Below are 27,833 nucleotides of genomic sequence, written 5' to 3'. Positions count from 1 at the left end.
CGAACCTATGCCCCTACACATACTAAAAATGAATATGAAATCAATATATAATAGAATTATTTAAATAATTTATTATAATTTTAATATTATAATTCTTAAAAACATTGCATCTGGTATCTAATGACTTTACAAGGTAAAAGGCAACGCACTGGGCGGAAACATCGGACGCAGCAAATTGCATCTTGCCATTTTTATACAGATCCTTCTCAACTGGCTTCTTGTAGCCGTGCGCACGGGGTACTCTATCCGCTAGGCGTCAACGTTGCAATTGTTTGTGTTGAAGGTTAGAGATTTTGTCGCGCAACAGATGGAGGCTTTGTAAACCGTTCTCAGTGGCAATAGGTGCATTTCGGGTGGCACTTGATTCCTTTTATCCCGCACCTGCATCCGCCTGAAGTATCTCCACGACCCTGTAATCGAGGAGAGATAAAGGAATGAAACAACATGTAGAAATCAAATGAAGATGTTGCATTTTAGAGACGTGACCCACTGAATTTAGGGTCTGAAAAAGCGATTGGAAAAACATTCGTTAGCCCCATAACAGGTGGCTGTCTGTTGTTAAATGTTAGGTACACTAATCGAAACCCGCTTTATTATAGCCTACAATTTGCCGCGTTCGACGTTTCCGCCCAGTGCGTCGCCTTCTACCTTGTAAAGCCACTAGATACTTCCTAAAACCTTCTATTTCAGTATGTAGCCTCTTGCACTGTAAGATTTCTACCTGCGCTATTAACAAGAACTATTCAACCATTCACAAATTGCGGTACAACCTTTACAATTAAGGTAAGATCTAATAGGTGTAAGTTGTTTTTAAATAATAGTGGATGCCAACGACGAATTCAGAAGCGAATGCATGCAAACAAAAGCTTACCAGAGGCCCCCAACGAGGTCCTTTTGTTACCCAACAGATCTCTGTCTTACACATCGAACATTGGACCCAGTCGCAGCCCCATTTGCGAATCAAGATAATCCTACATTGGGGGCAATGCATAGCGTCATTGCAGCGAACCATATCCTAAAATCATTATATTATTTGCGTTAATTGCCTCGTAGTCTGTGTGATTTAGGTAACTTCATAAAACTTACATTTACGTTTACGGTGTGCTGTGCATGTTTGTTCGGATTGTATCGATTTTTCTCGCCCGTTTGTGATTCCCACGTTACAATACCAGACTGCTGAGACGTACATTGAAAGGTGGTCATAGTAAAGAAAGATATTCACCGTTTGCTAGGATTACATAATACTAGAGTATCCAAATAGTGGGAACATAAGGCACAACAAGTAAGTTTTCTAAATCTTGAGTAAAGTGATATTGTAATTTTATACATAATTGTAAACTTAATAGAAAATTATATTTACCTCGAGAAACGCTTTAGTCTTTTTTGCGTCCTCGGTAAGCTCAGCGTCCAGCTCAAGGTGATCCTGATACTGAAGGCAGTTCAAAGGATGGTGAATTGCCTGACAGGTGAGACAGTTCCGCTTTGTGCAAACGGGGCAGTCAAAATTGTTGACCTGTAATCGTAATCAATATTTAGCTCTTAAGAATTCTAGTTACTAACACACGACTCATATCGCTAAAAGTAATGGTACTTGTACACGAAACTATGAGGTGAAATCTAAAACTTACATTATCTTCGAAGAAGCACCATCCCGGGCAATCTGGCGTTTTGCAATGAAACGAATTTTTAGCAGCTGTTTCGGCTTGTTTCATACTGCGTTTCAAGTGTTTTTCGTATACGTCCTCAGACACCAGCTTTGAGATGGAAACAAACACATTCAGTCCTTACAAAATATGCGCTTCATTCGAATTCTATATTTGAAATACTTTATATCACAACTGAAAATGATATTAAAGGGAACACTACGAACCGGAGCGTTTATCTAGCATCGCAGTTACTTACTGCTTTGATTTCTCTCTCTTGCAATAGACTTTCGCAGGAATAGTCGTCGTTCATGAATGGGCAGTTCACCGTAGCATCCGTCGAGAAGCTCACAGCGTTTACGAGGCAGTCTTTGCAGAAACTATGTAAGCAATCTCGTAACACGACGCCTTCCGCCGGCTCCACAGGCATCAGGCATACCGGGCACTCGAAGCGGTCGCTATTCGCAACAATGTCGTGCTCGTCCAGCTGCATTAACTTTAGGTAGTCCTTCGGACTTTCCGCCAGTGAACGCAGAGTTTCCAGAGCTTCATTGAGGTCAGCCTTAACCTCCGCAGCCTTGAGAGGCCGTTCCACGATGTCAGCCGTGTGCTTAGCTTCTTCGAACAGGTTTCTTGTCGCGGCCACCTCTACGTTAAATATTTCTCGATCACCCTGTTCTCGCTTCTTAGTCTCACATCGCGAAACCCAAGGTTGAATTGTGACAAGCGGTTTGAATGGAACTGCTGGAGGGTTAGTTGTTTTCAGTTTAACTATGTTCGCTTGCTTCGGCCTGGCGCCAGTCTCCATATGCAAAACTGCTCGTTGAGGCTGCACAGCCAGTGTCGTCTCGGATATGCATCGAGCCGGTTCCTCGACGACATGTTTCATTTCCATTGCTTTAATAGCACCTTCAGCCTTAAATGCGCTGCTGACTTCCGCAGGACGAAATATTGCCGTGGTAGGTCTCTCGCCTCGTGTTTCTACAAAGCCATTAGCCTGACCTTCGCCATTTTGCCTATAGATAACCGACCCAGGTCGGTCCTTGCTTGTAGAAGGCGCATTAGGATCATTTAAGCCTAACTCATCTGTGATATGGCCGACTTCATCACCATCAGACAATTCGAACATTTTTTCGTTCACCTCAAGACTATTAACGGATGTCGTATCACTTCCGCTCTCGCTTGATATATCAAAGTCCTCTTCGACGGCTAGGTCCGCCGTTAAATTAGTAACAGCATTGCCTTCAAAAGAGGGATTGATATGCCAAATAGCTTCGGCTAACGGTGGAGTTTTAGAATGAATTGGTTTTGGCGGACTAGGGCTGTTCTCACACACAAATATAGGCCTAGGGATCTGGCTTTTTGCTGACGGGCTTCGTTGCATGGGGGACAATGACCTATTGTCTGAGACGCTAACTGGCACGCTTGCAGGTTGAAGCGACTTGGCAAACGTAGGGCTTAGCGGCGGACTTCCGCTGACGGACCGTGATTTAGGGGAAATAGGAGGTTTCGAACAGCTAGCCTCGGGACCCTGTTGTTGGGCGCCAAGCCGATCTCGCGTTTGAGACAAATCAAGCGAGATCTTATCGCCCGTCACTTTGTTTATGCTTAGGCGGTCCAAGTTTACAATGTCGTCTAAGCTTCCTTCAAATAACTCGTCATCCGCCTCATTTCCCGTTACGCTGTTCAATGATCCGCACATCACACACTCAAGGCCTGCTCGTCTGTTAAGCATCCCACAGAGGTCGCATTTCCAGCCTATAAAAAACCGAAAGAAGTTACTTCGTTAGTGATTTTGTTTACCGAGCTGACATTCAAAGACAATTTGTTTTACTATTCCAATCATACCCTTTAGTGTGTCCTGGCTTTTGAGGAGCTTGTTGAGCTTATCCACACCTTGATCAGTTTGTAGCTTAATCACCTGGCGGCGTTTACGAACTCTAGCCGTAGAAGAAGCAAGCGATGAACTTTGAAGATCGGCTGTTGTATGCCACATTTCGTCAGAATCCACTGATTCGGCACGCTGTAACGGTGGTGTTGCTGGACGAGCTTTGTTTTCGGGAAGAATATGTCGAATGCTGCTAGGAAAACTTTCAAGAAACTTCCTATAATGATAACAGTGCGTAGAAGGAACCACATATTAACTTTTACAGTGATAAAAATTATACTTCGTCAGGTATCAGTTGATCTACTTTCGACAAAGAGGGAACTTCATAAATACATACTTTTCTAAAGTTCAACCGAACAAAAATGTGTGACAATTACTTTGGCAATGATTTCGGCGTTCCGGGATAGCGTCCGCCAGAATATTTCGAAGAGCTGCCAAGGTACAGAAAGAGATTCGCATCATTTTTATCGACTCCGAGCTCGTTGAGAGTGCGGTCATTATCAACGGCAAGCCCCTTTCCAATTACCCAGCGCTGTCGGTCTTCTGGGAAGCGATAATCAGCTTGGATTTTTTGCTTCAGTTGACAGAGTTTAATTGCGGGATTTAAATTTAGCCGAATCGGGCCAATGTGAGATACCTTGTCCTCAACGTATAAGTTGACCCTAGAAAACAGAGTTTCACTTAAGCGAGTAGAATTTTGCAGCTGTTACCTATGAACCCCTGATCAAAAAAGCCATGCAGTTAACCGAGGGTCCGACATTGACATACGTTATTGTAGGAAGTTTTTTCTTGTTGAGAGCTAGCTGCCTGGCAAGACTTGCGGCTCTATCATGTTCTCCTTTGGAGATGGCTGATTCTAACTGTTTGTAAAGCAATTGCCTGCCTCCTGTCGGCGAATCAGGATGAATGGGTGGCCGCTTATCTGAGCCAGTCGATCCTGTTGCAAACAAATATTTATATTAGGCCAGTAGGTGCAATTGTTACTAGCCACTAGATCAGAGCTGCCTATCGATGATATTTACAAATTCGTTTATTTTCAGTAGTCTCTCGTAGCAGATTTTTCTCGTATCTCGACGAAAGAAGAATACAGATCTTATAGCTAGTTCGAAATGAATCAATCGTAAATACGTTTTACTACAACGCTTGTAACAATGAAACTAAACGCACATAGAATCAATGAACTTTGGCAGCATTCTTATCTTGAAGGGTTGCGGGTCCGCTCAAGCATGTTATCATCTCAGTGTAATAGTAGCGAAGCAGCGATTACCATTCACCGGTTACCTATTGCATTGAATATAGTTTCCATCCGACAAACTCACCTTTGCTCGCGATGGACGTATTGCTTTGGGACTTGAGAATATCTCTGAAGCTCATAGTGGCACCTGACGCAACTCCATACGAGCCAGACGACGCGTTTGCTGTCGATGCCGTCGGACCATTCAGCGTCGGCTCCTCGAACGAACGACTGTGCCGGTTAGAACGGGGCCCAGAACCCGTGCTTCCACCTGCACTGTTTCGACCTACGGACCCAGCTCTATTTTTGGGTTCGTAGAACGCTCTCCGCCTCTCAAACTCAAGCCGATACTCTGACACTGTCGAGAGGCCAACCAGTTATGTAGTTTTGTGATAGCCATTTCGAAATGGCAATCGTTCAGGTTTGATGTGACGATAAAAATAGCGAGAATCGACAAAACCGATGGGAAGTAGCGATGGGCCGAGACAAGCAGAACCCATCCAGTGCCCCAGGCAGGACCAACGACGCCGAGTGACGCACAAGAACGCAGCAAAATCAGTCACAGCGATAGCACGGAGACACAACACCCGGCCAGTGGTCGTTATAGTCATCGTTGCAATTATAGTAGAATAAGCAGTTGTGGCAGCAACGGTAGGCCCAATGGTGAATCAGTCCGCCAATGGAAACGCAAAAGAAGACAAACCTCCACTTAGGAAGCGCCACAAAACGCAATAACAGGAACAACAGCTACCAGTAATAAAGGCGATTGCTTCTACGAATATTAGATATCCATTCGCTGACACACAGTCGGAAGCAAGCGCCAGTAAAAGACTCCTACTGACCTCACAGAAAATGAGAAGTGGTCTGCATATCTCTGTGCATGTGTGTGTGTCTGCGTATGCGTATGCGTTTGCGTGTGCGTGTGTGTGTGCATGTTTGTGTGTGTGTGTGTGTGTGTGTCTCTGTGTGCATGTTTGTGTGTATATGTGTGTCTGTGTTTGTAATCTGCCTGCCCGTTTGCGTTGACGCCCTGTTTGACAACCAGACAGCTGTTACTTGGACTAAACCTTTACAACTAGCGGATATGTACCAATCGTCATAGCAGCAGTGTGATAGGCCACACTAGTGGTCACCTCATATGTAACCCAATAGGCAAAAGGTCTTAGAACACAGAGATCAAGAGGGCGAATCTAAACAATAATGTTGCTGTGTATCTTTATGGCATAAACTTAGGCGCGAGCGTTCTCTGTCTCCGGTTCGCTTTCTTTAGTTCACTTTCAGATGCTGCAATCGAACATGTACCTTGCCTATAGGATTATCCGCCTAAGACAAATTCAAACCGAGATTGCTTACGGAATATGTGAGAGGCCACCGGTTGCTATGCTTAGCAATAGCTCAATAAGCTAGGAATAAAACAGGATAAAAGAGATTGATTTAGCAGATAGAAGCTAAGCAGCGAATTTTCGCCTAAGGAAATCGTATTTGACGTCACTATCTGGTTCCATTCAGGATAATAGAAAAGATAAGCTTGATGATTCTACTTGTATCTACGAATAAATGGCTTACCGGAATCCCGCCGAATTCCTCTGCCAGCTCCAAGCAGGACCTCGGACGTGTTGGAGTCAACGCTCATTGAGTCCGAAACATCGACATAGCGCCACTTAGTCGATGTTGACGAAGAGAACGACGCGTCGGAAAGCCCACCACTGCCATAGGCGCTCTTCTCACCTCCCCTAAAAATCAGGGGAGTCAATGTCCCGTCGTCGCTTTTCACCTCGGGGCTCAAATCGCCGCTATCCTCCGTTAAACGATGGAACGCATCGACAAGTTCGTTCACCTATTTTTGCAGGCACGGCAAAATGTCAACACGTTTCATTTATTGCTAGTGTAAGTCATTTCATTGAGAAGTAAAACAAAGATCTACCTTTCCAACAACATAATTTAGAATACGAATAATTTTTTTACAAGCTATGATGAGGGATATCGCTTCTGGTGATTGCGGCCGAAAACGAAGCTTCTCAGTTCCATCAATAGATAAGTCTACTAAGATGCAGCTTGCAGAACGGCATCCTTAGTTGATTCTGAGCTGTCTTAAGAATAAGGTCATCTTGACCTTGACTTGGATCACACATTCTAAAAGGATTGAAAGTGCCCTTACGACAACATCCGTTTGAACGTGCTGCCTTCAGTAAGGTAGCATTTTGAGCGTTACATCAATAATTTCGTATATTTATGTTTACATTTACATATTTAGTCATGCTTGTAGTGTATTATGTGTAATAACGGGATTTTGAAGCAGCTTTTTCAGCTAGAGGTTTAGCCATCCAAGCCACCGCTTGATATATATATATATTTTATAAAAACGCTACGTATACCTGGGTGATTTACAACGACTAGTGTGGGTTAGCAAAGAAAAGCCGGTTGATGCCTAGCGTAATACAAGAAAGCACTTTAAGCAAACAGATCAGAAACTCAAAATCTAACCTTGGAATCACTGCGCTTAAGCACGTACTCGAAGTCGGATTCGGTATCTTCATCTATTCGTGAGAGGTCATTGAGGCGCGGGGAGTCTGGAGCTGCTGTTGCAGCGCTTGCGCCAGAATCAGACAAACTTCCCAGGGAGGATGGAGGGATGATGGCTACAGCAGAAGCAACCTGATCTAACGTCAATGTCGGTAAAGACGTCGACTCCCTCTGGCATCGCGGGGGAGAGGGAGCTCTCTTCTTTATTCTGGCGTATTCACAATGGAGTAGTGTAACATGTTTAGTTCTTGTAGCGCATAATTCTGTAGTGAACAGCTAGCATTTTCCAGTTATTTAGTAGAAGGAAACTGAGGTCACATAAAGCAAATTAGTTGAATACGGTAGCGTGCATGCACACTGCATGGATGAATGAGTTAAAATATCCGTTAACGTAAACGTCGAATTGGCTAGCACGAGCAACGCGTAATTTTTCATAAACTTCACGTAAGTAAGCACAAACAATGCAAACCCTATCATAGGTTCAAGAGTACCACGTCATCCACGTAACTTTGATCATCAGCAAAAAGTGACCCCGAAACCCCAAGTGGGCAAGCTTGAATGATAAGCTTTAGAGATAATGACCACATTTGACAGCTACCACAATAAAGAAAACTCTTGAGCGACAATAATTTCACGTCAGAGGTGTATCCAAAAAAGAAAATAACGGCTGATCGATCTACTACGAAACATTTGTCATCCAAATATAGCTAAAATCAAATCTATGAAAAGTCGCACCTTCGCTGAGCACTGCTGCATTCACTCGATGAACTTCTCGCACCGAGGCTTCCTGTCGCTCCTGCACTGCCACGATAACCAACCTGTAATCCAGAACCGGCGCCAGTGGAAGGTCTAATTCCCGGTTCTGGGGGAGGAGGAGCTGGTGCTCTTCGTTTTTTCTTTTTTTTGATCACGTGCGAGTCCGCCTCAGCAGCCGAATGGAACGGTAACGATGACGGTTCTCCCGGAAAAGCAATTGGTGAACGGTCGCGCGTGATTTGTAAGGAGTTCGAGCGGCGATCCTGCATGTCTAAATACTCGAAGTCATCTTCTGTAATATTGCACCGCATGGTAATAATGGTCAATTTCATGAACTATTTTGGATTTTTTAATTTGCGACAATACTCATCTAGGTTCTAAAGTTACAACGTTATGAGGATACTTGGAATAACACGGATTTGGAACTTGGGGCCTGCAAATTTTCCAGTTCGCTCTTTAATGAATGCTTTAAAAGAGCTTAAGGCTGTCAATTTGACAGGCATGTGAGCTTGGGCCGGTTTTCCAACGAGTTGCTGCTATATTTGGAAATTCAAATGTAACTATTTCTAATTAAGAAATTTTACTTTTAAGAAAAGTTACAATGATCACTTCTATTTCCTTAATTCTCTGATATATACCTTGGAGGTTTTGAATTCGATTTTAATGCCTTTTTCCTCCATTTCTTCTTTTCTGTTCAGGTATCATAAGGTAGGTGAAAAAGATACGTGTGGACAGCATGCTTTTGAAACGCCATTGGCCCTTATCTAGGCACCAGACGGTGAGCCTACACCGGCTTCTCTTCTTGCAATATTTTTGTGGTGACGCCAGGCAGTTTGTGGTCTACATACTATCTAGAGGCAGATAGCTACACTCATCCGGGAAAGAATCGAATAGAAATATCCCGTATATTTGTACTATTCCTATTCATAAATAAATCTCAGATGTTGTTTTTCGTAGTAGTCCAGTAGGAACTATTGGACTTTCGTCACTGACGAATTCGCACTCACCAGGCGGAATGATCGGTGTAAGAAGACTGCGCCGTTGCTCCAGCTGATTTAGGCTTGTGTGACGGACCTGTTGCGAACTATTCATCACGGTAGAACTATGCGAATCGAACTGATGAAGCTGTATTTCAGCAGATGTCCCTGGCTGCGGGTTAGCTAAGTACGGGAGTTTCTTTTCTAGTCGAGGCGTACTTCGTGCCTCCAAAGAGTCACGGTACTGCTGAAGAACAGCAAACTGTCGAGAGCTGCTGGCATTCACAACAAGCGAATCCTCTGGCGCGTTAGATACAAGGTTCGAGTTGTTGGAGTCAGCCATATTCCCCGTTGCACCGGATCCGTTGCCGCAGAGCTTACTCTCGTGGCTTGTAGTCACTGTAAGAAGAAACATCCGTTCCGTACTGGGCACAAAGCAATGGGCGCCCCACATGACGTTTGCCAGCATGTCTTCCACCTCCATATTGTATTCACTATCCATTTCTTGTCAAGCTCCCCAACGCCCGTAACGAAACTCGATAATGAGCTATTCGCGAGCATATGATTCGTTGCAACTCGATGCACAGTCTAAACTTCAAATTTTGAAACCGGCCTGTAGACAAAAGAGTGCCTTTCCTCCGGTCGGCAAGTTCTTATAGTCGCCGATTGCTAGCCGTACGAGGCAAAATGTGCAGCTATTCGGATTGCCCGGTCTCCAGAAGTTGGCAGCCGGCTGTCTATAAGTTAAATAGCAGGCTTTTATTGCCTCCCATTCGGTCGTTGAAGTCTTAGTGACCATAAGAGCAGCATACCGACAAGCTGAAGCGGTACTTTAATCGTTCATGCTTTAGTTCAGCTTTTGAGCTCACCCTCAAGCCAGCTTTCCCTAAGCGACTAACCCTCAACCCATCTGATGTGTAGCTCGCAGCAACTGTACAAACAGTATAGTGCTACCAGCAGCTGATGGTTTTGCTGCTGACCGATCAAAGGTACTCAGTTAACAGCAACGGTAGCAGCGGCGAGAACGAACACGATCAATGACCAAGTAATCTGCATGCATTCGTTACCGTACACGCATATAGAACATACACGGACCATTGGTTCACGTATCAGAATATACGAGAAAGTACGAATAAAGCGTACGAAGTGCGTTAATAACCATGGTCGTCATTGTCATCGGCAGATAACCTATTTACTCACGGAAGGCGAACGGTGGCGTCTGCTCGTTAGCGCGTTTCTTAAGCTTCTGTTTCGCTTTCTTAGGCCTGGCGCCGCCTGAGCCGTTATCCTTCTTGCGGCGGCGAAGGAGACTGCCACCCAATGACGGTAGACATGACATAAGACTACCATCCTCTCCTGAAATTCAGTTGACAGCCCATACCATTATAAAAGCTAAGGCAACGGGTAGTTGCAATAATAATTAAGACATTGCGATCCACTCGTAGCTAGTAACAGCCATCTGAGAGCGATGTGATAAAGGTAATTTTTGTCAATGGACTACCAAACCGGAGTGCAGGATAAATTAAGTTAGCAAAAAATATCAATGAACGGAAGACTTGTTTTTAAAGGACTTACCGGACAACGACGAATTTTCTGCGTCCTGCTCAACTCCTGCTATGCGTGGGGGTCCGAAATTCGGTGGTGCAGACGACTGCAATGTATACGCCGCATATTGGGTCAAAAGTCAACAGGCCTTACGGCGCGCAGTACACACCTATCTCTGCATGCGCCTATATTTGACAAGGACGCCTTCCATGTTCCTATCATACGCAACAAGCTAATTGTTTCCCCTCGTGACCAAATTAAGAACCGAGATTGGCATGAGCGTCCGCGCAGGCAACCGAACCTCACAGTGACTCAGCTCGACAATTGAATAGACCGCTACAGAGTAATCTCTCTTGTATGATGGCCTACAACATCGAAGTGTTTACTCAACACAGTAGCATGTACAGGTAAATAGAGGCGTCTTAAAGTAATCATTGTTATAAATGCGCCGTTCTATGTGGTGAGCAGGACACGTTGCAGCCTTCACGCACGGCGTGTTGCGGCACAGTGGGCTCGCCAATGGGTTGTGATAGGCAGTAACTAAATAGCTCAGCGGTTGAGTACCAATCAGTTAGTTGTCTTATCTAAAACGTTGACTATGTTAGAAGGTTAAAAATGGATTTTCACACCGGTAACCAGCCGGCCTTACTGGGCCAGTGCAGTGAGACAGAGTTAGAGGTAAACCTAAAAAAGATCAATGTCATCGCAAATTAAAGTAAGGAAATGCAAATACTACGTACTACTGCTGTGTTGAGGACCCAGTGGTTACCTTGATGATATACCTACCATATCGTTTACATCCATGTTCATATGGGAGACCATAATGATTGAGTAACAACTATGCTCTATTTGATTGTTGTCGAGAAAGGTGTTTGTACATAAAACACCTTTGGCAGTGAATACAAAATTCAGAGATACGGGTATATTTTCAGGTAGTTAAATGTTCCAACTTTTAAACCAATTTTGAATTCTGGCAGAACTTGAAAATTGGTCCCGCTGTCACCTATGACGGTTGGTAGGATGCAGTGTTGCTATCTTGCTCAATGTCAAATTTCCCAAAGAAGCATTTTTTTACGCAGCGATTTAACGTTCTCATACATCTAGCTCTTGTATGAGATAATACTTGCACAGTGAAAAGCACTGGTACAGATATGACCGAGTAGAGAATGATTGACAGAGTTAAACCCCCATGCTAATTTAGCTTCAATGTAATTGAATTTACTGCAGTTAACATGCACTTTTGTTACGAGGGAGATTTTGATTTTGTTTTAAGTATGCTGTTCTTATAATAAGCAGGCTTACTGGAAAATTACTATGCAACCAGAAATACAGCTAAGCCTGGACCTATTTTGTTCGCCAATTGCACAGCAGTTTCCGAAGAGCCTATTAATACCCTTGGGAATGTACTCTTCAACGAAAAATTTAATTTGTTGTAAAACAAAAGAGGGCTTAAAAACTCAATACGATCAAAAATTATCCAGAGACAGTAAGGGAGGGGCTTTACGGACGCCGTTACATATACTCTGCAATGAACACTTACCACTGAAGAATTGGATTGGCTTTTGGGAAAGCGAAGCGGTAGCAGGTGAAAGTGAAATTTCTCCTTACGCATTAGCTCTCTTGAAGGGTCCACTTGAGGTTCGCCGGAGCCATGTGTTCCGCTACCGACGTTCTCATAGCCAGATTCGCTGGCTTCAACTGTTTCCTGTAGACTTTTACTTTTCTTCAGTTTAAAGGCACGGAACATTGATCTCTTGTTCTGAACAGGGGTAGCATTTGCCGAGCAGGGTTCCGACTGGGGTTCGTTGTCAGCGCCATTCTGACATAACACATACAATAGCACCGTTATTACGGTTGGCAAATCGTTTCAATAGACTGTATACACTCTGGTTATATGGGTATACGACGACGAAGCATAATTATGGTTATCTCTAAACGCACACTTCTATTTACAGAACCGTGTAAGCAGAGAGATAAGATCTGGAAGTGAGCCAGGTCATAATAGGTACTGATGTTAGTAAAAAAAGACACGCTTTTATCCAAATTATCGCCTGGTTCAGTAACACCATTATTCAGGTGTTCTTGAGCAAGTCTTAGTTGTTGCTCGGCGAGTCTGTCTTACCGAGGGTATTGCATTCGTACATGACACCTACTCGCAAAGAGGGTAAGCAACAATAGCAAAAAGCTGCTGATGGCAAACTATTCCGAAGCAACAATAACCTTTTGTCTATCAACTAGTTCAAATTTGAGAATAATAAAAGGCTATCGAAAAGTTTAGCCGTTAGTTTAAATACTCGCAGGGTAAGGCAAAAATCTTCTGTACTCTGCAAAAAGTCGCTCGGAAGTCTTCAGTTCTCAAATATTTTGTTACTTCTATCTTTACTACAAATCACCTTCTTGCTACTTTAATCGATGTAAAACAAGCACTTTGAAAATATCGAGTGGCTCTCGGTGTTTTAAACCGCCAAATGAGCCTTGCGGCACAACGTAACTTACTAACTTATAGAATGAAGACAACAGTGTGTGTCTCGTAAGCACCAATACTAACTGTAAGTTGATTTGTGCGTGGGGGCAACGTTGTGTACGGAGGAACTAGCACTTTCTGGTTTCCCAATCCAAAACCATCTGCAAGAGTAATGTATGAAAAGATTGATTCGTAGGAAGAATAGTCAAGATAATCCTAAACAACTTTGAACCACGAATAAACTAACATCTAAGTTTCAAGTACTTTTGTTACTCCGAGTGAGTACGAGTGAAATAAATGGGGTTAATAAAACAAAAAAGTATATCTCACAATATGCGTTGTTTTGTATTATATAAGTGATCCCGTTCTACTACAATTTTTTCTATAGTAGTACATTTACTTTTAGCTTGAGTGAAGGTAAATAAAATCACCAATATATGAACTTTTTCTTAAATTACACCGCATTTCTAATAAGTGCAGAAAATCCCCTGCGCACATTGTCTTGGGCCATAATCAACGAGCTTAATTACCCCGACTATTTAAACAGGGCGCCATTTTTAAACACACAGCTAAGCAAGGAACATCGAATGCCTTTCGTTTCAAATCTGCCTACAATTGATAGTTTTAGCCTATGCAACTAAATACACGAAATAGAGCAGTCCACATCAAACAGTTCGATAAGAGTCGAATGATGATTTATACTATTATTATATAAGAAAGTTATATTAAGCTATTAATCGACTCTGGTAGAGTCACAGTCTGGGTACGTTAGCAAGTTATTAATGAGCTGGTATCTCTTATTACTGGTACTCAGTATACTGGTAAACAGTAATACTCAAACAAATCCTCTACCTCCTACAGCTAATGGATGAGGATACAGTGACAAAGAGAAACGCATATTGCACCATGGCCATCGAATGAGTGAGTACTTTTTGCATTGGGGTCTAAATAAATTTAGTCAATCAATCGTGACTCTGACTACGATCCGTTGTCAGCCTAACAAGACGAAAAGCTCGAAAAGATTAACATTTATATTTACTGGCTTTTTCCATTTGGGTACTTTTCGTCGAAGCATTTGCTCAGTCAATGACAGTGAAGAAATTGGTTCTCTGTAGGACCCCAATAGTCGAAAGGTTCTGATAATTAGGAAGTAACAGATGCTAGATTTGAGATGCAATTAAAACTATAAGAATAATTTTCATTTTTCTCTCCGTTCATCGTTTTAACATATAGTTGCTATACAACAATAACAGTGCATCAGACCAGATCACATCACTTTTCCCAGTCGAATAGATATTTTGCCCATTTAGATAGATAGAAAATGTAGGACAGGGTATGCTCACCACCCAGTGCATTTTACTTGCAAGCTGCACGCTTCTTTCATACACAACCTTTATCACACAGATAGGCTGCATTAAATGAACAAGATGTAAGGCTTTACCTAAGCAAAAACGTGACACGATCGGATTTTTATCAATGTGTTATTTAATTACTTCGCAATCAACTTTCCGTGAGCGGACGATAGGACGATTCGTGGAACCTACGTGGACGCCATACTTTGTTAAGTCAGTGCGCCCATTCAAACGAAGACCTCTTAAAAATGAATAAATCGTTACGCCAACCAAACTAACGGCTATATTTAAAAAAATAAATCATACCGTATTTGGCGACTTGTAAATGGTACTCATCGGCCCGCATGAGGTTCGTGTTAGGCAGGAATAAAGCGTGGTCGTGTCGGCCAAAGAAATAGCGTTTGCCAGCAAACCGGCCATCTCCACTACCAACAGGATTGTCCTGAAATTCAGCCATCAATAGTACAATACGTTGAGTTCATGGAACGCACCAAATGTCTGTAACACGGTATGTTTTTTTTATGTTAACTTGCCAGTTTGTAGTGTTGCTCCACAGATTGACTACAACAAATAGGATACAGGCTTCGAATAATGCCTCTTTGCACTTACAAACTCAACCCCAATGGTCCAGCCATCATCGGTCACATCAGGTAACCGGCCAACCCAGCGAACCCAGCCAAACTGAGGTCCATCTCGGAGAACCCAGACGACTCGGTCTCCCAGTGTTAGCAGAGGTCCAAGAGGACCGTACGATATGATGGAGTCTCGTAAGAGGCCCGCTGGAATGTCTTCTTTGTAGCGATAGTCCATCTGCTGATGTTGTCGCTAACGGCGTATGACGAAGCTTCCACGAATTTCGACCTCTTCCTTTCAACTAGCTTAAACTTTTTCAAGCGTTATTTTCGCCGCCGTTGTGGAACTTAGCCGGCCGTAATGGAGGCCGACCATTATTTAGCGTTTGTGTCGAGACGCATTCATTCGATGCTTGTAGGTCGTACAGGTAATCATTAGCCCTGTTTAGTGTATACATACCATATACAAGCAAAGGGGGTAACACGCAAGGACGATAAAGACGGCTGAAAACGTCGAAAAAAGAAAGAAAGCACAGAGAGTAAGACAAATTGTAGAAGGATTTGAAGAAGATAGACACGTATATGGGCCTTTTTATGATGCACGAAAACTCGCGACTGGCAAGATGACAGTATTGGCAGTCACCTACGACGTAGTACATTGCATTCATGTTGACAGACAGTGTGCTTCGGTACTTACTTTGTAAAATTAAGATAGTTTTGCGTGACGGTAGTATTACTTTAGCATTACCGTAATCGTGTGCGTTTCGCTGTGGGATACCCCACCGATTTTCAGGGTGAGAACGATGTAAAGACAGTGTTGAAACAAGTCTACACAACGTTTATAATACTAGTCAACGAAATTGTACATAACATAGCATAGATATGATCTACTGAATAAGTCATAAATTGGTTAGGTGAAATACAGGTTGAATCTACACAAAAATATAGTGGCTTACGCGTATGACGTATGAGCTTTCCCTTGTTGTAGTTGGCTGATAAATTCAAGGTGTATTTTATAGCAAAATCGTTCGGAAGCAATGAGCTTGTAACTAACAACAGGCATACGTTTACCACTATGTTGCTCGCATCATTAGATATAAATGGATTTTAATGTCAGATCTGGTTCTGCTCTCAAGTTCTACTGGCTTCAGGTGGCTAGCTCCTACCATGCCTAGCCTTGAGTTTTCTTTAAGATTTGGAAAAAAATTTTATGGCCTGTTTGGCGCAACCGAACATATTTTTATGTAGTTCATAGTCAGGTCTAAATGTGAGACTAATATTAATGGCTAGGACGCTAGACCATTTTACGTACGCCTAAGCTTAGTGGGAAAACGCGTTACCACTAGAGCATCATCAATAGAGCTGCTTCTCTAGGAAACATAGATTTAATAGAGCGAGAGGCCTGCAGTTTTAGTCAAAGATCCTTCTGTTTCTGAATGCTTATGGTGTAGCTTGGGTTTACTTTGTCAGATCGGCTTTATTTAGAGAAACTGGTCTACGAGGCGACTGAAAATCGGGCCTTTTTTGCGAAAAGTCACTTTTTAGCTGCTATTGCCTGTTAGAATGATTGACGCAGCGATACATTGCGATTATAAGGAGCCGAGTAACAGACTGTATCAGCTTTTTCCAGGTTAAAAATAGACAACATTTTTTTCGCTACCTCAACTGCAGATATATAAAAATATAGGTATTACTTGAATGGAGGAGCTGTCGGACACAGGTAGGGTAAAAATAGTCGACGAGATTGTCATGAACAGAAACAGACAACCAGTGCAGGCCGCGAGATGAAATGCTTTCTAATATGTTTTTCCTTTGAAAAACTACGTCTCTAGTCACCTTCAGAGGGATCCCTCGGTCTGTGGGACATTGTTAACAATAGACACCGACCGCACTGATTCTTGTTCTTGTGGCGTTTGAAGTTTTATGATTATGAGCTATTCTATATAATAAGCGTTTCGCTTTTGCATCGGCGGATCAATTAAAAAGAGCCAGAAGCTCGATGCTAGGATAAGGCGGCTCTCTGATATGTATAGTTGTCAAAGATCACTCGATAGTTGCCCAGTACGGATGCTATTAGTCATGCACTAATTCTTGTGTTGTTTTGCGATATAATTCAGTCAGCGAGTTAGTTCTGCGATACTTCAACGTGGACTTGTTTTACAACATATCTCATTCGGATTCGAAAGGAAATAAACAGATGCATCTGAATCCTGGCAGTACGGCAGCTGACCCTAGACGCTTTCGGTTCGGTTTCAGACTCGGTATATACCAGTCCTGATATGTACACATCTGACTGGATTGAGAAATCCCTACATTTCAAGCTATCCTGCCCTCTATGTTTCGAGTTTTACATTCGGTATCGCCGTTAAACATCCCATCAGCCAGCGTGCTCCCAGCACGAAACGAAGCGTGTCTATGCCCGGGCCGTATCTTGGCCGTAACGTGTCCCTAGGATTAGAAGGCAAATACGTTAGCCAGTGAACTATCATGTGGACAAGTTAACTTGCTTTGCTCAAAGGCATATTGAATACATTTTTGATGACCATTTCCATCTTTTTGCAATAAACAAAGTGGCACCTGATTTGTTGCTTGATATTGAAATTATTTTTCTACTTGCGTGTTCAATGCTGAAGACTGATGAAGTCTCTTATACGATAAACCCGTTATGTGTCTTTTACCATCTAATCTAATTTTATCAACCAAGACGCCTTAGTATGACCACCTCCGTAATATCCCGTCTCCTTTGATTCGGCATCTTCAACGAGTGGAATTATTTTAAATATAGTAAAACATGGGAGGTCTTCTACTCTTTGCGCGGATCGCGCCCGACCGAGCAGTAAGCTGGTGTAAATAACAAATCAAACAATTTGAGAAAAATCATACAAGCCCATCCGGGTATTGAAGTTAAGATTTGTGAACTGCAAGCACCTCCGGGTCCATCTTGTTTCTTGCCCTCCCGCTACCGGCAATTGCCAGCTAAACTATTTACATGACAAAAAAAAAGTACTTATCAAGTAGTCATTTTGTATCTGCCGAACATTTGTCGAACCACTCTCGAGATTGGCCGAAATATCAACGTTACATTACGTTATAAAATAATAATAAAAAAGATAGCATCTAGACAAAAAGGCTAACTTTCACCTTTTCTGGACTGACATATGGACTGAATAGATGACTACGCGCATCTCATACACTAGACGTACCTTTTCACACGTTTCTTACTTAAACACTAGCTACATTTATTATATTTTACTTTGGCTCGTAGAAATGGAGTGGCTCTAAAATAAAGCCCCTTTTTGGAAATTGCAAAAATATAAAAATTACTATGACGCGTTCTAAACAACACTGGCGCTAAAATCCTTTGCGTAAGCAAACAAAATATTGATTTAATTACAATAATTAACAGCTATTGTTATTGTTATCATGATTTTTTTAACATAAACTAACTTCAAGGTTTCTCGTAAACTGTGCGTATCGGAAATGCACGGATGTATATATATATATATATATAACCATTGTAACTTCAGCTCTGGCAGATTAAAAGATATGATATTTTTGTAATAAATTTATTCCGTTTATAGTAGTTGAAAACGAAAGCTAATCTGAAACGAGGACTCGCTCGTTGTGCCTTTAGCAGTTCTAAAAAAACTGGATTCATATTAGCTTTTAATAGCAGGACCGACACGATCGAAACAGCTACCTGTGGCCTAGTCCATGAGTTGATAAACGAAGTTGTTTCAAAGAGCACTCTGCCATAGTTACACGGTCGAATGTTTATACTGTCTACTTGGTAGCTTTTTGGGCAACCGCTCAAACAATGGGACTAAAAACAGCGTTCTAAAGACAGAGGTCAGAAGAAATCACTAGGCCCAACAGAAACAAGCCAGTCACTTGCGATGTTTCTCTGCTGTTTTTTTTTAAGTTCTTGTAGTCGCGCTTGTATTAATGGAAAGCATCTACACTTAAGTCATTGCAGTTGGAATTTGGATGCTTTTGAAATGTTCCACGTGTGCAATTAAAACAGTTCTATTTACATAAGTTGTGATGTACGATGTTCTGTTTTCTATCTGACTGCGTTAATATGGTCCCGAATAATTCTGAGCAGAAACGATAAGACCCTAAAATTAGATTTGAGCTTCATTATAAATTTAGACGTTTCTGAAAATTATTAGACAATAACTGATAAAGTTTAATACGAGTGTAAAGTTCCAGATAAGTACCTTTAAAGGCTTTTCCGGAGCGACATAGCATCACTTTCGAAAATGTACTCTACCAAATAAAAAAAAGTAATTTCTTGTCCCTCGGCTGTTTTCCAGCCAACAACCGAAACGGCAATATTCTTGCTAAGCGCAAGTTTTTATTGTGTAAAATGTATATCGCACCGTCTGCAGATTCTTCTGATTAGTTCGCGACACTGCATTGGCCAGGCAAGCTATCGAACCTCATATTATATATATATTCAGCAAAAATAAGGAAATCTATTCAGCAAGTTTCCGGTCAGCGGGCATCACGCGAATGAAAAATGGAAGAGCTCAACTAAAAAAACTTCCCGCTCCAGATACGCTATTTGCTGCATTGAAACAACACCTTTGGCCCTATATTGCTCCTCTGTTTCGGTGTCGACTGCAATTCTTTTCCAGGTCTGAAGAGGCGACTTATGCTGTATTTACCGCTTAATCTAATAAGTGTGACGTGATGATTATGGCGTAGTACTTTGGGCAATCCGACGCGGTCTTTTTAGCCTTTTTGAAAACTGTAATTCTATAAATAAGCCGAAAATTAGTCAGTGCGCACCGTTGATTTGTTAGCACTATTAACTAGCGGAAAAAATATGACGTTTGCGGCGCCTCCTTTTGATTTGGAGCTCTCCACGTGTAACAATACAGGGAGGGGGCACTAGAATTACGCAAAACGATACATTGCTTCATATAAGAAAGTAACATGTAATTCGTAACAGAAGCTGTTAAATTTTTACATACTATGTCTCGTTCAGGCTATGAACTTGAATTCTTGCATCGTACCCTTGGTGACGCCTTCAGATCCAAAGTTCTCAGAATTTTTACATACTTGCTTTCACAGCCAGCATTGATCGTATCTACACATACGGATATTGTCGTTTATTATAGCATACAAGGAGTGATGCATAAGATTTTTATCCTCTGTTCGTATTAACACCGACGCTACTTTTTTAAAGGCTTCGGAAATCGAGTAGCATTTCTTGTTGTTTGTCAATATAGAGAAAAGTTCATCATACAAAAGACGGACTCGCGTTCGAACGATAGTCACCCATAATGGTGACATGGCGATAAGCACGAGATGTTTTGTTCAATTATTTGATGATTACGATTAATCAACTTAACATTTGAGCGAATCATGAATTAAGTTAAATCAGTTTTAAGTTACGGCAACTCGGAATAATGTTAGCATAGTGATACATAGGCTTCCATCTTTTGATTGCATGTTTGTCGTTTTTGGCGGCGTTTAGCGTTTGATCCATTTACTTAGTTCATACTTATTGCCGCTAATGTTCAAGGTAGTCTTTTTGCCATCGGCTCGATTGATTCCTAGGTAAATTTTACACTAGAAGGACGCTGACATAACGATATTCCATATGTTGCAACGAAGGTTGCCTTTGATGTATTATTACAGCGACAGTGGCCTGTGCACTACAAGTCTAGAATCGATAGTATTGTTTGTAGCCATCGTTCAAGTTCTGGACATGAAAATGGCTAGAAGTCAATGAGTAGCGGCCAGCCTTTTCTTTCAGACCACATGGTAGCAGGAACAGTTACTCCGGTAGCGGACTATAATACACGTTGCAATATTATGTTTGAGTCGGCGGAGGCAGAATCCGAATGTGTCACGCGCTCCGAACTCTCTACGTAATACCACTCGTATGCGCTGGCAAAATAATCCTTAGCATTACGTTCAACTAGTCGAGAGCTATGCTTTGCTCTTGGCTTAGTTGTATATATACCAGCACGAAAATAATTTTTAGAACTATGGCTTAAATACGTTTCCATTGGATGGCCTAGTTTCTCAACATGTGTCCTATGCATCAGTTCCGTACAGAAGGTCCGAATATAAACAATGAAGTTGAAAGGAAAAACACTTGCTTTTGGTGTCGGAACCACCACAGGCGTGCGTATACATTTTTTTGTACTTGGCGTTCGTGTAGTAACTCAAAGAAGCAAGTAATATTTATCTCTTTGTTTTTTTGCTGTTCCGAAAAGCGTCTCCATTTGCAGGAGTTTGAAAAGGCCTTAATTATTTTTGCATTGTCCTAACACTTCCATGATACCATGGCCAGTTTATGTAGAACTGATTAGACAAATGGATGGTAATCACAAACATATTAGTGCCCAAAAAGAATGATGTGCCTTTTGATTGTACTAACTAAGAGGAACGTTTAATACAATCATACCTAGTAACGAAATTGCAAAATGCAGTCTTTAGCTATTAACCGAGTTTAAAATTATATCAGTGTTTGGTTATGCAGGCGTTATAACCCAGTAGTAGCTACCATTGTCTAAACAGCCGTAACGTTTTCATTTAAAGCCATCTGTACGATACACGCTTCTAGCTAGGTTCTCGTACAACCGGTGTTTATTCTGTCAATCCTTACTCAACAATCCATCCTGTCGGGTTTACTTGCTTGTTCAGTTCACAAAAGTCATTGGAATCTCAACCAGTTCTTCGTTACAGACAGGTGCGATTAAGGATCGTCTTGTAATGAATAGCTCCTATATTGGTGTGCACGCACGCACGCACGCACGCACGCAAAAGAACGAACAAAGTTTCCAATTCCGAACTGGGAAAGCTAAAAATAATAAGTAGTCAATATGATTGTAGAATTATTACAACAAACAGGGAATACATGTTTCATCTATAACGCAGTGTCCTTGTCCATTTAGCCGCACTTATCGCGGAGTGTATATCGTTGGCGGGGTTTGGCGTAACGATCCCCACCGCAGCCAAGGGCGAATAGAGCTATAGTAAATTAAATATATATATTAAAATAAATTAAATAAGAAAGCCATTTTGCGGCTTTATACGTGATAATGCGAAAATAGTGGCTTGTAATGGTTGCACAAAAATGACCCCCACGAGCATCCTGCTATGCGACTCGAGGCAATCAGAACATTTGCAATTGAACCTCTCCCCAACTACGCCTCCGCGAAGGCGTTGTTGTCTACATGCAGCTACCGAGCGTATTTTCGAAGTGCTAAATGATAACTTACTTAAGCAGTACATCGGTGATCGAACACGAACGGAGTGAACTCAGAATACTAGTTATATCAACGATGATAATAAAATTCATTATAAATGGATGTCTAACTGCGGCACTTGGGCAAAACCGTCAAATAAATGTTGTATAGGAAGAGTTTTTCAAAGGTGACGCCCAGCTGTTTTCCTTATACGGCTAGCCTCAGTACCGCTGTGGTACTATAGCATTACAACAAAGACCGATACAAAAGGAAACCGAACCGAAATAGGGATCACAACACAGGACGCTGAACTTCAAGGCTCTAAAAAAGGTTATATTCGAGCCTAAAATAGTTAAGCATTACTTCGTTTCATTTTTGATCACCTATTTTTCACGCTTGTGACTGCCATCTTGCAGTGAATCAAATTTCTAAAGGGCATTGACTTTGTCGCGCGTTTTCAATAGGAAGGGAATTATTGGATTCTTAGTTGCATAGAGGGCTTTAATCGTGTACCACATCTTGCCGCTGATAGTGCCACAGAGCGAGATTATAATATGTAAAAGGAATTGTTTGTGGTGTTTTTGAAGACTTGCTTCAAGGGGTTACTAGATAGATATACTACTATACTAAATAGCTAACGAAACAGAATACCTAACCAACAATTTTCATTAAAACAGTAATTCTTTATCGAATTGCTATTTTATGACGATTGTAGCTAGATGTTTCTGTGATTAATGCGACGGGGAGATTACCTCGTCCAGAGATATTAATGAAGGAAACTCGAACAGAGTGCACATTATTACGAGCAACGGTGACAACTTTTTTTAAGAATGTCCTGATCCAAGCTATGATAATGCTTCATCCATTATCCGTACGAAGGACGTGGCACGCCACACACTTCAACACTTTTCCAAAGCACTCATACACTATAACAAGTACGATTAGCAACAATCGTTATAGATGTTTCAATTTCAGGAATTCACAACACAATAAATTCCGGCTACACCACTGGCACACGTATTCATCATCGACCCAATGTGGTCACCCGCCTGTACACGCGCACGTTCCACTTGAATATCAACTGTATATGTAGACTTATTCAATTCAATGTACCCACATTATTAATAAAGTAATATTTTTTTTATAATGGGTGCTGCTACTGTTGTTTGTTCTACTTGTTTGGCTTTTCGTTTTTTCTTTTCATGTGCTAATGAAGCGCCGATGTTCAGCTTGAGGGAGCCCTGATTGGGTCGGGCCCGGAACAACCCAGCCACGCTCTTCCACTCTTCAGCCTGCTCTTCTGACTGTCTGTTCTACCTGCATTGATACAGCAGCTACCGCGGCTGAGCTGAGACACACTCGCTGATCAAGATGCCTGGTACTGCCTTGCGCTGCGTGCTTGGAAAACCTCCCTCAGTGATCAGCATGCTGGTCAGATTGAACGCTCGTGACGGCGGCAGCCGCTGTAGTCTTACTGGCAGGACCAGTAAAGTAGTAATGTGTGGTGTTCAGCCATCAGCAATCTTGAAGTTGGACTCTTTCCTACTTTATGTACTACTAGTCGTTTTTGCTGTTGTTGTTGTATTCTGTCGGTTTATTAATCTATGCTAAGCGACCAACATCGCCATCGCCATCGACATCGTCATTGCCATCGCCGGCGCGCCGTAGAGTCGCCGCAACATATAGATACGCAACCTTGTAGAGCAACCGAACGACCAAGGCGTGCGTGCGGCGCTGGTAGAGCATGCCAGTTCGACAGCCTTAACCTAGCACTCTATCTACATGGACACGCCGCAATGGCGGAAGCAGGGAACAGCAAAGCATTAACAGATAGACCAACTAACCAAGCGACGGATAGAGACTATGTGTGTGCAGAAAGAGAGCCTATATTTAGAGCGACTGAGTGACAGAATAGACCTTTTCTGCTGCTGCTGCCGCCGCCGCCGCGTCTGATGATGACGCTGCTGTTGCTGATAATGTTAGCGTTGAACGCAGAGATCACGGCGCCTGAACCACGGTGCATTAATATGGCGAGAAGCACGGCCAGCCGAATCGCGGGGAAGCAACGTTGCCTCTCCTGCTACTGCAGCCGCCGCCGTCGTCGCGTCTGCCATTACCGTCACCACGTTCATAGTTAGCGTCGCAGCGGAGTGCCAGTTAATCTCAACGGTTCCACAGAGCAAACGGCCAGGCAAACTAACCTTTGCCGGTTTCGTTGTAAAATAGAAGCAGCGACGGCACGATAAACCTACGCAACCAGCGCTCCGAGCACAACGATTGTTGACGAATGCTGGCTACGGTAAGGGAAAGGAGAATGTTGCTTGGGGGCCATGAAAGCGATCATATAGCGACTAGTTCAGTTCGGTTCGTTTTCCCCTGGCGCCCGTTCGTAGTTCGGAAGTCAGAGTGAAAGAGAGACGAACCGGCGCATTTAGAGGGGAGGAGGAGGAGAGAGAGACATGTATACCTGCCTGGATAGAGAAACGGCCGACAACTGACTTCGTATCACAGTTTGAAAGTAATTGGAAGACTGTGGCTGATGATCCGAGATTGAACTCAGCTGATGACGCTGTTGGTGGAAGACTGAACGACAAGGATGCTAGCCAGTGTCTCAGATGACTTAGTTGAGAGAAGTTTCTCAGTAGTGGTGTTAAGCGTTACTAGGTTATAATGATATAGATTTTAGTGGGTCACGGCGTTGTAGGGCGCCCCTAATACTTGAATATGCCGTAACAACAGAACTGACGGCTTCGAAGCTTCAACACTCAATAATTGTTTTTAAATTATACCCATGTTTAAAGGATTTCTATGTCTTGAACCAAACCAGACAAATAAGCTGACGTTAAGCATAACGGAAATGTTTCATACGAGTACTTCATGGGTTAACTCGTAACATATTATGCTTATTCAAAGAGCATTTGAATTTCTAACTTTCATTGTAATTAGATATTCTTACGACGTAAATCAAACAAAGCTCAAATGGTCCTCTGTGTAAGTAAAACCAACCAGAAAGTTTCCTTACTATGTGGACAACCAACAGATCTGATTACGAAACTATATATTTGTCATCCATAATCGCCTTCCACACTTCCAAGGAAGTACTCTGTGTAGCAGCATACAAAATATAGATATGTTAGATTGCCATTTTTGACTTTACTAGATAAGTTATATAACAAATAATTGCATCTAATTTGTTCATGGCAAAATTTGGATGCCAAAAATTAGAGAGAAACCCATTATAATCTACGATATAGTGTTTTAACACGTTGCACATGTTCGTAGATCTTGCTTGTAACTTTTAATACACCTTCGTGATTTGCATGAAAAAAAAACTTCACAGTAAAGCAATCTGCTTTACTGTGAAGTTTTTTTTTTTTACTTTAAAACAGCTAGTATTCCGATTCATCGATAAAGCGCTAAGAACATCCTAAATTCAATACTCATCTTTTTCAGAGTTCTCAAAATACATTGCTCAGAAAATTTCCCAATGACATCTATAGTGTACTGTAAAAGCTTTCGCAAATAGCAAAAAAACGCTTGTTTTCATTATAAAATCGAGCACAGTACACCTATGTTGTTGGCAGGTTAAAATCCTGAACAGCTAGTCACGAGAAGCCAGTGTATTTCTTTTCAACTCTGAATCGCTCAGTGGGTCAACTATACGTACCTATGATGCTTGACCAGACCTTGCCGTATAGATTTTCTTGAACGGAAGCTCCCCTATTGGCATCAAACGCTGCGTCGATCGGAACAATGGCGAATTAAAGACGGCTGACGATCTCAAATTTGAAACGAAAAAAACAATGTTGTCTAACCGTAAATGCTACTGAGTGTAAGCAGCAATGGGTACCTTACTTTACACAGGATGATAGTCTGTGTCAATGCTGGTTGATATCTGACAGACAGAGAAATCCTATCGAAACAAATGAAACAGTTGCGCGCACTCTTATCTCAATATATAATACAATACATTTTTATATAGTCTTAACATGATTGAAAATGTCTGACTGTATTGTAACACTCGACTACAGTAACCACATAAATTATGCAGGCCAAACAGAAGGTTCATTTCGTTTCGACAAGACCACATAGGTTCATTCTTATGTGTAACCCCCTTATGGTCGTTTATACATAGTTTGACCAACACAATGACAGAAAACTAGCCGCATAGTAGTGCGTTGTTTAGCGGTTTTACATTTACATAATATCAAAATGAAATTTTATTATGGGCAAAAGCCGTAGTGATAACTGCACAAACCACAAATGCTAACGACCGTCGATAGTTGGTCACTAGCTGTTTTAGCCTATATTGAATAAGCACAAACTGGAACTAATTGTAGGCCAGCGCTCGATAGTAGCATTCGCAAAAATATTGGTTTTTCCCCGATGGCCCGATCATCTTCAATCCAAGGTGACTGGGATCTAAAATATACAATACAAAGATCGAAGCTACTGAAAATAGTGGTCAGTTTCAATAATGCTTGCTCGTTGAATAACTCAATATATTTTCAAAAGGTTTTTTACAACAATTTTAAAAGGTTAATTTATAAATATTACGCTTGGATTGTTTTTAATTTGCAGACACAATGTAAAGAGTAGTTCACCATTGTATTTACCATCCAGGTATAAAGCGACTGTCTGTATAATATGAACTACAAAAACAAGATTCAAGTACACCCATTGGGTGTTGGAATCAAGATTCATATGCACATGAGTATATTTTAATATAAACCTGCTTTCAATTAGTGCATTTTTCCTGTCTAAATTTACTTTGAGACTGTAATATGTGTTCGTCATGCATCGAACATGCGCAATCAAGCAGTAATTTATAAAGCTATCTTGCTTTTAGGAGTATAGGACATAACTCACAACAGACATCGCTTGCCTAAATTTAATGATATGTCAACTGCAAAGCGTTAATTGATAAAACAGACAAAATCAGACAGTACCAAGCCGCTGCGAACCAAGCCGGAACGACCGCCGTCAGCTTTTGTGTGTGTTTTATATACATATATACACATACACACATGCATTCACACATAGAAAAATGACACTCATAATGTTAATTTACACTTTAGAGCTCGAATAATCCTAAAGGTCGAAAACGTTTATTATGCCTTTGTTATTACATGCAGGTTATTCTGATTAAGTACTTTGTGCAGTACATTTTGTACACATAACCTCAAGATTTGCTCTAACAGATGAGCTCCATTATATTCACAGGTCCACTGAATATAAGCCCATCTACAAAAGAGGATAAAACGAATATCCTTACTAAAGACAACTGGCTCAATTTGCCCATGTGCATTTAGACAGCTATTTGGCGACAGTACCTAATATGGCAATTTCGCAATAGCATGGACTGACGTTCACTCACAAAAAACGAATCAATCACATCGTTATCCTGACAATTTTCCCACAAAACGTGCATTATCACTTGGACGTATTATCCTGAGAACGACAGACTTCGTAGGCGGCTGTCGAGCGATAAACCTTTAAGATCTGCAAACATTCTTATAGAAAATGATACTTGACAATACATCGAAGCTATGTATAACCAAGATAGCGTGGGGTCCCATAAAACGAACTGGATCACTCCAGTATAGGCTGATTCAACGCCACTAGAAACTGTGTGAGTTTCAACAAACTTCGCTGAACATGCTCTAAACTA

General features: G+C 41.8%; 1 protein-coding gene across 13 annotated transcripts; it reads right to left on the bottom strand.

The window, feature by feature from the left end:
- Positions 1-46: 46 nt before the first annotated feature.
- LOC111246938 (uncharacterized) lies at positions 47-27,833 on the bottom strand. 13 transcript variants are annotated; one of them, XM_086984271.1, is made up of 22 exons: positions 27,540-27,833; positions 26,421-26,584; positions 25,830-25,941; positions 14,992-15,458; positions 14,689-14,824; positions 13,115-13,191; positions 12,107-12,385; positions 10,597-10,672; positions 10,222-10,377; positions 9,052-9,420; positions 8,024-8,336; positions 7,250-7,496; positions 6,332-6,602; positions 4,851-5,123; positions 4,300-4,468; positions 3,909-4,193; positions 3,492-3,748; positions 1,903-3,401; positions 1,629-1,754; positions 1,361-1,513; positions 872-1,015; positions 47-410 (listed from the first exon to the last, which is right to left on the bottom strand). In XM_086984271.1, the coding sequence occupies exons 4-22, from the start codon at positions 15,190-15,192 to the stop codon at positions 330-332; spliced, it is 5,112 nt and encodes a 1,703-aa protein (XP_086840397.1). In that variant the 5' UTR covers positions 15,193-15,458; positions 25,830-25,941; positions 26,421-26,584; positions 27,540-27,833; the 3' UTR covers positions 47-329. The 13 variants fall into 13 exon arrangements, with proteins under 13 accessions (XP_086840397.1, XP_086840399.1, XP_086840400.1 ...); XM_086984273.1 differs by lacking the exons at positions 872-1,015; positions 25,830-25,941; positions 26,421-26,584; positions 27,540-27,833 and adding exons at positions 1,087-1,176; positions 22,915-25,125; XM_086984274.1 differs by lacking the exons at positions 872-1,015; positions 25,830-25,941; positions 26,421-26,584; positions 27,540-27,833 and adding exons at positions 1,087-1,173; positions 22,915-25,124.

This window comes from Varroa destructor, unplaced genomic scaffold (genome assembly GCF_002443255.2).
Source record: "Varroa destructor unplaced genomic scaffold, Vdes_3.0 BEIS01000003.1, whole genome shotgun sequence".
Classification (NCBI taxonomy): Eukaryota; Metazoa; Arthropoda; class Arachnida; order Mesostigmata; family Varroidae; genus Varroa; species Varroa destructor.
The sequence above is the reverse complement of the archived record's forward strand: the minus strand, read 5'-3'. Positions and strand labels throughout refer to the sequence as shown.